Source organism: Vidua macroura, chromosome 6, assembly GCF_024509145.1.
Source record: "Vidua macroura isolate BioBank_ID:100142 chromosome 6, ASM2450914v1, whole genome shotgun sequence".
Taxonomy (NCBI): Eukaryota; Metazoa; Chordata; class Aves; order Passeriformes; family Viduidae; genus Vidua; species Vidua macroura.
Window position 1 is genome coordinate 10,014,093 of NC_071576.1, and position 9,905 is coordinate 10,023,997.

The window sequence follows — 9,905 nt, forward strand, 5'->3', positions numbered from 1 at the left end:
ATAACGGCCAATGGGGCGCGGGCTTGCGCTCTATATAAAAGACGCGCGGCGGGGTCGCTGGAGCTTCACTTGGACTCGGGTGGTGCAGCGAGCGGGGCGGCGCGGAGGTTTTTGCTGTAGCTGCGAAGCCCGCGGTAAGTCCCGGGGCAGCCGAGCCGTTCTGCAGCCTTAAAACAAAGGATTTTCTTTTTTTTTTCTTTTTTTTTTTTTTTTTTTTTTTTTTTTTTTTTTTTTTTGCTTCTTTGCTTTTTTTTTTTTTTTCCCCTCTCCCGCTGTGTGGGGTGGAGCCGGTCCGGCTGAGGAGGGGCGGCGCGGGGCAGGGGCGCAGCCGGGGCGGGGGGCGCGGGGAGCGGCGCAGGTGCTCGCCGGGCTGGTTGGGCTCTAAAACCAGATTAACCCGGTATTTAGCAGGGTAGTTACATACGCTCGCCCCGTCCAGGTCCCCTGAGGGACCTGTCTGTTGTGTAAGGGCTTGTTGGATGCTGCCCTCCCCTCCCCGGTCGGGGAGCAGCCGGTTGTCCGCGGACGCGGAGGGCGCCGTCGCTCCTCCGGCTCCCCTCGCCCTTCAGCGGCGAGAGGAGGCGCGGCCGCGCGCCGAGGGTGCAGCGGTGCCGCCCCGCTCACCTGCCGGCTCGCGGCGGGTCCCGGCGGGGCCGAGCACCCCCCGGCTCGCGGCGGCCCGGCCGCTCCCCCTGCCCCGGAGCCGCGCGCGGGGTCTGCCCGGTGCTGCAGCGGCTGCTCCGCGCGACCTTGGGCGCGTCCCCTCACCCGGGCGGTGCCCCGGGAGGCGGGAGGACCTCTGCCCCTGCCGCCGGGGTGGTGGGGACGGGGCAAGGCTAGTGGAGGTGAAGAACTTTTTCTTTCATCTTCCTTGGCGCTTGTGGAAGGCGATGTAGCGGCAGAGGTGTGAAAGGCGCGGGTGGAACGTGAGCCAAGGTGACCTTTTGGGTGCCTGGCGTTCCCCCGGGCGGTCCGGAGGCTGCCAAACGCCCAGTGATAGGCTTCCCGTCTTTCTCCCCTAGTGACTGCGGTAGGGTCAGCCATGCCCTTCTCAAACAGCCACAACCTCCTGAAGATGAAGTACAAGCCTGAGGAGGAGTACCCTGACCTGAAAGTTCACAACAATCACATGGCTAAGGTGCTGACCCCGGACCTGTACAAGAAATTGAGGGATAAACAGACTCCCAGTGGATTTACCCTGGATGATTGCATCCAGACTGGGGTTGACAACCCAGGTAATGGGATCGTTAGGTCTGCATAATGATCTGTTCTCCCTCCTGACTGGAAGTGCTTCTTGACAATGCTACCCAAAGTTCTCAAGCTACTGAGGGACAAATCTAAAGAACTGAGAGACTGCTCTAAAGGCATGGCTCTGTTGGGAGGCCATGTTTCCATCAAGCTGTGTTTCATGCTGTGATCTGACATATCAATTCCCAGACACTTCAATTATGTAACTGCTCTGCTAAATACTTTCAATCTGAAGAGGGAAAAAAAAAAAAACAAACCAAAAACCCAAATGCATTCTAATTATAACTCATCTGGTGTGGGGTGGGAAAAAAAAAAAAAAAGTCAGTTTACCTGGCTGTCTTGGTCTCTTCCTCTTCCAGACTGGTTATGTGATGTTTTCTAGCACTTCTATGAAAAAGGGGGAGCAGATGTGCTTACATGTTAACATTACAGTATTTATTTTTACTCTAGCAATATCAAAATGGCCCAACTAAATAATCAGAGACTGCCTCCTGATGAGGAGTATCCGGACCTGAGCACCCACAACAACCACATGGCCAAAGTTCTAACCCTGGATTTATACAAGAAACTGAGAGACAGAGTCACGCCCAGTGGCTTCACCCTGGATGATGTCATTCAGACTGGGGTTGATAATCCTGGTAAAATGCATTGAGAATATTCCGTGTGAACCAGCTGAAGTAACTGGTGCTTTTGAATATGCTGACTTAAAACTAATCTTGTGGAGGTGGTATTTATGAACAGACTACAGAAATGTAGCAGAAGGAGCAAAAAGCAAAGCATGCTTGCAGCAAAGCATGATTGTTTAGACATAAAGTTCTATGCAGTGATCTAAACTAGCTAGTCAAATTAGATGTGCTGTGCAAATTTGTCCTAAACCAAGCTTGACAAATGAGCATGGTTTAATGACAATAGCTATGGGTTTCCATAGCACTGCATTTGTCTAACTGGATGAAATGTAAAATGTAGGGTCTCTCCAAATGTTTCTCTGTAAGAATGAAGTTCTAAGTGACTAGACTTGCCACTAAAGAACTTGCCTGGTTAGTGCTGCACTGGAGTACAGCCAAATATCACCCAAACTTAGCTCTTCTGACTTTATTACCACTCCAGGCCATCCCTTCATAATGACAGTAGGATGCGTGGCTGGTGATGAAGAATCCTATGAAGTCTTCAAGGAGCTCTTTGATCCAGTTATTGAAGACAGGCATGGTGGCTACAAACCAAGTGATCAGCACAAGACTGACCTGAATGCTGATAACCTGCAGGTATAAAGTTTTGATCAATTACAGATTATTGGTCTAAGGACTGTAAAGTTGTTGGCAGCTACCTAAACTGATTGCTCAGGCTCTGTCCCCTTGCTTCCACCAAGCATGGACACTTGGGCTGTGAGTCTGGTGCAGTCAGCCTGAAGAGCTTGCTGCTGTGGGATGTCAGTGGCTGGGCAGTTTGTGTGCAGCAGGAGCTTTTTTCAGGTGCTGCTGCAGCGTGGGTTGTACCAAACACCTTCAGTGTGTATTTTCTGGGCAGTGGGCTCTAGCAGTCAATCTAAACAACACTGTCCTGGATGTCACAGGCTGTCATAAAATTTAAACTTTCTTCTGTCTGATCTTGGATCTTAATTAGCAGCTGATGGTGTCGTGCTGTTGAAGAAATATTTTTACGGCTATGAGTAAGGATTCTTAATCATTTTATGGATTTTAAATGTTACTGTAAACTAAACTCTGTGAGTTCCTAACTTCATATTGATTTGCTAGCCATAAATCATATTGAAAATAAGAGACTTGGGAGAACAGTAATGAATAATTTTCATATGCAAGAGTAAACACGTACCTAAAGAAGGTTTTGCCTCATGTTGATATCTCTAGATTGCAAATCTATAAGGGGTAACAGAAGCCCAGACCACAGTCTGAAATGGACATGGAACTGATGTTCTGGTGATATCCCTGTCCCTAGGACTACTTAGTAGCTGTAGCCTTGACCTCAGAGCAAGAGTTGTGTTACACAGGTACTTGATGTGATGCTGAAGAAAGTAGACCTGAAATGAGGCACTGGCTTACAGGCCAGGGAGTCAATGCCTCAGGTGTAAAGTGCATTCTTAAGTGCATGGGGACTACATGTGTTTAGGGGAGGTATCTTGGTAACAGGGTTGTACTTGCTGATTTCCTAATCTTGTAGGGAGGTGATGACCTGGATCCCAATTACGTGCTGAGTTCCCGTGTCAGAACTGGCAGAAGCATCCGTGGATTCTGCCTTCCCCCACACTGCAGTCGAGGAGAGAGGCGGGCTATCGAGAAGCTCTCTGTTGAAGGTAAAGTGAGAACTGGGTGCCTCAGGGACACCATTCTGTCCTTTGCACAAGAGGTGTTCTTGGCAGTTTGAAAATGGAGGCACTTGGCAAAAGCCACCTCCCTGGAGACTTAGTCTGAACATGGAGCTTTCCCTGGAAAAGGCTCATTGCATTAGATCTGCCTCAGCATTGCAGCTTGTAGCTGACAGCAAGAGCGCATGGCAGAGGGAAGTTGGACTGTATTAAAGTTGACCTCTGCTGATCTCAAAAGTTTGTGTCTCTGTGTGTGGGGAGAGAGGTTGGTTCATCAGGGCTCAAACCTGAAATGTAACAGGTATGTAGCAACTACAGGGCTTGAGTCATGGGGTACAGTGTTTTGTGGCTGCATTTAATTGACTTTCATTAACATTCAGCTTGCTTAGAGATGTAGTCTTGTTCCAGATCTGCAGCTGACTAGAATAAGCCCTGGTTTTCAGTGAAGCTCTTCAGCTTTTTTTTTTTTTTTTTTTCCTGTTGCCTTCCAGTGCTCAAGGTGCAGTTCTGGTCCTTGACTAGAATAATACCGATTGTTACATCCATAAACCTTGGTTCTCCTTGGAAGAAAAGCAGTCTCCATTTGTACAGTTCAGCAGCAGTAATGATTCTATACTGCATGTAAGGGAACAAAGGCTAGTTGTATAAGTCTAGAAGGTGCAGACAAATCATCTGATACTGCCTCAGGTTCTGCCAAAAGGGCATTGCCATTGGAGATGAAAGCAAGGGAGGAACCAGACCCAGCAGATCAAACATTGCCATACTTTGTGTGTGGTCTCCAAAGTGCTAGGAAAGTGTAGAACCTTTAGCCCCATTCTAAAAGAGTCTCTCTCTTTCAGCTCTGGGTAGCCTGGATGGTGATCTCAAGGGGAAGTACTATGCTCTGAGGAACATGACTGATGCAGAGCAGCAGCAGCTGATTGATGACCACTTCTTGTTTGACAAGCCAGTTTCTCCTCTTCTGTTAGCATCTGGGATGGCACGAGACTGGCCTGATGCCAGGGGTATCTGGTGAGTATGTCTGTGGGGAGGCAGTCATAGAAGTTAAAGTCTTGCTGTTTCAGTGGTGACTTGTACCCTTGGGCAAAATAGTAACTTCTCACCTTGTATTACTGTATTTGATGAAAAACTTCTACGGAGAACTTGCAGTTAACCAGCGAAATTTGGACAAGTGCTCTTATGCTGGTAAGAACAAGCCAGCTTGGTCAATAGCCCAGAACCAGAGCCTGCATGGGTTAGTGAACTACCATGCAAAAACTGAATCAGCTTATGGAAGTAGATCACTTGTAAAGGAGCAGATGTGCCACTGCAGTTGGCTCTTCCACCAAGAGTTGAGAGTAACTTGTGGTACAAACCGTAGCATTGTCTTAGCTCAGGGTTGATCTTGGATCATAGTTACTCCCCTGTAGTGTCTTCACTTCTGCTTGCAGAAACTCACTGGGGCTGACCTAGTATGGCTTCATCTGTGCTAGTGATGAGATCTTCCCCCTGTCCTCAGAGACTTGGTGACAGGAATTGACTGATGCAGAGGTGTGGAATAGAAGTGCTTGTTTTAAATGTAGGTCACCTACATAAAACTGCATCTCAGGAGCTTCTGCAGCATAATTAACTTGCTCCCTTGTAAGCTAAGGGCTAGGTTTTTATCAACAGAAATGCTCCAATCTTACTACTGCAGCTGTTTCAGTACAACCCAGAGGGAGCATGCTTTGTTTCTGTAGGTCACCTTTAAGATTGCATCATCTACCTGCAGATTGCCAGCACCAGATAGCGCTGTCATCTGAGCATGACTAATCTACAGACTTGAAGTGTGTAATGTCTTAGTGTTGTCTGCATAAATAACTTTCCTTGGGTACTAGCTGATTCTTGATCCTAATCAAGTTCAGAAATTACTAGCAAGATAAACATGGATGATAGTACTTGCTGTCAGCTGCAAGCTGGGGCAGGAGGAGCCCATTGTTCAGAGGATTTTTATATAGCATCTCTGAAGAGCCCTGATCTAAAATTCATAGTGAAAGTAAGGTACAAAGTCCAGTTTGTCATAGTCTGACAAAATACTCCTAAAAAGGCTTGTTACACATGGTGTCATTATGAACATCATTGTACAGGATGCCCTCAAAGTCTACTGATCACCTTTCTGCAAATTGCTGAGCAGAAATACCTTAATTTGTAAAGTGGAGGCACAAGGGAGCTAGGGGGATGAGGGGGTTTTAGGTTTTCATACTGTAAGACTAGGTAATGCCTTGCTATTACTCACTCTGTAAAGGCCAATTCAAATTGCCTCTTGAAAAGGGCAGGGTAACAACTACCAGCTTAACTCAGGTCCTGCGTGGGCAAAAGAAAGAAGATCAATCTTGTTGAAGCAGTTAAGTGAGCATCTTGAACTAAAAACTGCAGTGATGAGCAATTTGGGGCCATCTTCAAAGTGTGAGGTGGGCAAGACAGCAAACTGATTGCTTTGTCTCCTAGGCACAATGATAACAAGACTTTCCTTGTTTGGATCAATGAGGAGGATCACCTTAGAGTTATTTCCATGCAGAAAGGTGGCAACATGAAGGAAGTATTTAACCGCTTCTGTACTGGACTAACAAAGGTAAATCACTGCTGTTGGGGCTTCAGTTTCAAATGGCACATGGTTCTCTGGTTAGATCTGAAAATGCAGTTTTCAAGCCCCCTCTGGAGTCCTCCATGGTTGTGCTTCATAGTCTGGATCTCTGGGAACACCCTGATGAGATCCAGGGCTGTGAGGGCTCCAAAACAGGTGTTTTGGCAAAAAGCCTTGTAGCTGTGTAATCTAGAATGTTTGCTTGATGTGGTGGCACCCTTATCCAAATATCTCAACTGCATTTTAAAGAAATTCTACATAGTTCTCTAAAGCTTTGAGACACCTTGGGGAGGAGGAGAAATTCCCTGAATGTGCATGGGCAATGCTGGACTCAAGTTCTCTACTTCTAGTCTTGATATGAGCTTGAACTTTACCAGCCCCTTTCCTGATCCTAGAGATGTGCTAGCTTGACATGTATTCAATCCAGCTTCCCAACAAATAGTGACATGAGAAGCTTAGCTTTTAGACTTAGCCGCTCTCACTGCTAGGAGCAAGATGAAGGCCTTAAAAGCTCCTTGTTGGTGGCCATTTTTTCCATAGGGTGGGGGCTTATGTGGCTAAAATATCTGTTCTGAGTGTTGTGGCTGTTGCTGAGTGACTGAAGCTGCAAGTGAGCACTAATGGATGTCCTATAATCTTGAGGCAGAGAACAATCTCTAAACATTTATTCTATTTATAGATAGAAAGTCTCTTCAAGGCCAAAAACTATGAGTTCATGTGGAATCCACACTTGGGCTACATCCTGACCTGCCCATCCAACCTTGGAACAGGGCTTCGTGCTGGTGTGCACATCAAGATCCCACACCTTGGGAAACATGAGAAATTTGGAGAAGTCCTCAAGAGACTTCGGCTGCAGAAACGAGGCACAGGTGAGAATGGATAACACTGATGGGCTGCCCTAAGACACCAGCAAAAGCCTGGTTATGGCCAGAGCCATCTCTTGGTTCACACTGTCAGTGCCTGTCACTGGAGGAGTTGAGGATGGCAGTGGTCTACTTAGTATGTACTTTGGCTGTCTAGTTCATGTCCTGGGTGTCATTTTGAGCACCAAATAAGGGGGACCTGGTGGCAGCTGTTCCTGTTCATAAGCAAGGGTGGGAATCGTGGGTTAAGCTATGGCTAGGAGATGGCTCCAGCGGGTACTTGTGACCTCAGGTTGGATTGCCCGTGGGTCAGAGGAATAAAGAGCTGGCCTAATTGCATGTTCTGTGGTTCATGTTGGCAGTCACACATGGCTTTATCTTCCTGCATGTAGGAGGAGGCACCAGTGGCAGCTTGTAGAGAATGGTCCTGCTGTGTCCCTGCCTCAAGCTAGTGAGGGAAGAAAGGCAGACTCACCTGCTCTGGCTGAGGTCAATGTTGTAACTGAATCTCTTGCTGCAGGTGGTGTGGACACAGCTGCTGTTGGCGGAGTGTTTGATGTCTCCAATGCTGATCGTCTGGGCTTCTCTGAGGTGGAGCTGGTGCAGATGGTGGTGGATGGAGTGAAGCTTCTCATTGAAATGGAGAAACGCCTTGAAAAAGGCCAGTCCATTGATGACCTCATGCCAGACCAGAAATAAAGCACTTTATTCTCATGCTTTCCTAACTTATTGGATGAATAATAAAATGTCACTCCAATTCAAACCCTTGGGGTCAGAGCCCACTTAGTTACACTGTAGAGAAGTCTTCCATCCATCTGTGTTAGAGTTTATTTTTTTGATGGTTGAGATGTTGCTGAAAATGAAATGAAATAAACTATTGTTTGGCCTGAGATGTCTTAGATATGTTAACTGAATGTCTTTGAGATTTAAGTGACTTGGTTTTCATAGTTACCCTAGGTGGTCTGGTTTTGTGTGCAAGCACATCTTCCTAGGTGTGCTGCTGCAGACCAGCTGAGTTGAAATGTTGTTAAAGCAGTTTCAGAAGTTGAACCTCTTAACTTGATTGTAGTTGCTGTAAATTTGAGAATTAATGTTAAACATGAGTCACTGCAAACATGCCCTACCTCCAAGGCTTTGACTTGTGCATCTGCTCATGCCAACTGTAAACTGTCATTATCCTGAGTACTGCAAGCCAGGCTGGCTCCTGTAAGGGAGGGGAGACCAGGCTGGGTACAGAGGGCTGCTGCTCTTCTCAGAGCAGGGGTGCACCTCATGGGGTGCAGGGCAAGGCTCTGTGGTCAGACTGCAGCCCATGGTATTAGTGACCCTCAGCTGCTTTGTGGGGAGAAGCTTGTCTTCAACCTAGCTAGTGTAAACAACCAGTTGCTCTTTTGAGGGTAAAGGGTAAGGTGAAATCTAGATTAATTCAGCCCCTGCTTCTCTCAAGTAATTTCAGGTCAGCCAAGGCAGAGATGGGGGCTGGAAGCTGCCACTTACAGGAAAATACCAGCTTATGAGCTTTAGTCAGCTGACTCTTCTTGGCCCCTGCACCAGTTGCCCCCCATGAACCTAAAACTGCAGAATAGTCAAAACATGCTAAATAGTTTTTCTGAACTGGGCCTGGCTTGCAAGCTCAGGTAGTTCTCTGGATATGAGCTCAAGGGTGCATCAAGTAGGTCTGTTCTCCAGAATGGCTGTACACGTGTGCTTGCTGTGTGGAAGCATCACGTTATTAATATACAGGAGCAGCATTTTCCACAAGTATTGCTAACTGGGAGCATCAGACCCTTGGGAAGAGCAGCCTTTGCAGCTCATGCAGATGCACCTGCTCAACAGCTCTACCCACTGCTAAAACACAGCTTTGATGGAGGGAGCGTGACGAGAGGTTGATGCAGACCTCCTTGGCGTGCAGCTTTATATAGGTTTGTGTAGATAACTGAAGCTTTCTTTTGTAAAGGCTGTGATATTTCTAAGGCTGTGATTGCAGGCTGTCACTTAGCTGAAGAGATGATTCCAGCTGGGGTAAGCTAATTTAATTTTGGTGAGAAAAGGCTGAGTGAATGTTTCAGATAAGATTTTTTTTTTTTTTTCTTTTAATACTGCTTTGTATGTGTTTCAGAGTTAATTGGGTGGGGGAGAGGAGATCATATGTAAGAGTTTTGTTCTGTACTGGCTGTTCCTGTATTTGAGTTAATCAGCACGGGAGTTTTCTGTACGAAGCTTGTGAGAGCAGGGAAGAGAAAATGGTGCAAGAGACAACCGGTTGGTTCTGTATATTCTTTAGATCCCCCATGCTGTGCTTCATGTCACTGTTCACAGACGCTTGGCAAATAGCTGGTTTTGCTTCTTGTAATCAGAGTGTTCATTTAGTGGTGCCTCTCCTCAACACAGCGTCGTTACTGCGCTCACAGCAATTACCTAATGGAAGGAGTTGCCTGAAAACTTGTCTATTTTTTTCTAGCTATATCAGCTGGACTAATAAAAACATTTCTCTCTCTATGCATCTTGTTTCTCCTATGTTCTTAACCCAACTGAGCTGTTATATTTGTCTGCTTTCAGCCCCTGAGTCCCTGCAGTCTGAGACAGCACCTGTAGCTGGCTAAACAATTGTGCTCAAAGCAGCAAGCCAGTCTTTAATGCCTGCATCCAAGTAGAAAATACTTCTTTTTAATTGGTTTTCTTTCCCACGCACTACCTTTGCTGTGTTCCCTCGTGTTGCTGCCATGCGACCGTGCTTTTGTTTCAGCTTGTACAAAGCAATTGCAAATATTTCAGAGAAAGAATGTGTCCTGGCAAAAGGTGGATAGTGTGACCAACCCCAGGTGGGACTTTCTAAAAACCTCTGATGAAGAAAGAGATTAAAGCTCCTGCCCCC

At 46.7% G+C, this 9,905-nt stretch overlaps 1 protein-coding gene across 2 annotated transcripts; it reads left to right on the forward strand.

The window, feature by feature from the left end:
- The first annotated feature begins 24 nt into the window (after nt 1-24).
- Nucleotides 25-9,529, forward strand: CKB (creatine kinase B). 2 transcript variants are annotated; one of them, XM_053979848.1, is made up of 8 exons: nt 25-134; nt 1,023-1,235; nt 2,356-2,510; nt 3,421-3,553; nt 4,405-4,576; nt 6,032-6,155; nt 6,847-7,036; nt 7,551-9,529. In XM_053979848.1, the coding sequence occupies exons 2-8, from the start codon at nt 1,043-1,045 to the stop codon at nt 7,727-7,729; spliced, it is 1,146 nt and encodes a 381-aa protein (XP_053835823.1). In that variant the 5' UTR covers nt 25-134; nt 1,023-1,042; the 3' UTR covers nt 7,730-9,529. The 2 variants fall into 2 exon arrangements, with proteins under 2 accessions (XP_053835823.1, XP_053835824.1); XM_053979849.1 differs by lacking the exon at nt 1,023-1,235 and adding an exon at nt 1,699-1,886 and having other exon boundaries at nt 56-134.
- Nucleotides 9,530-9,905: the final 376 nt, after the last annotated feature.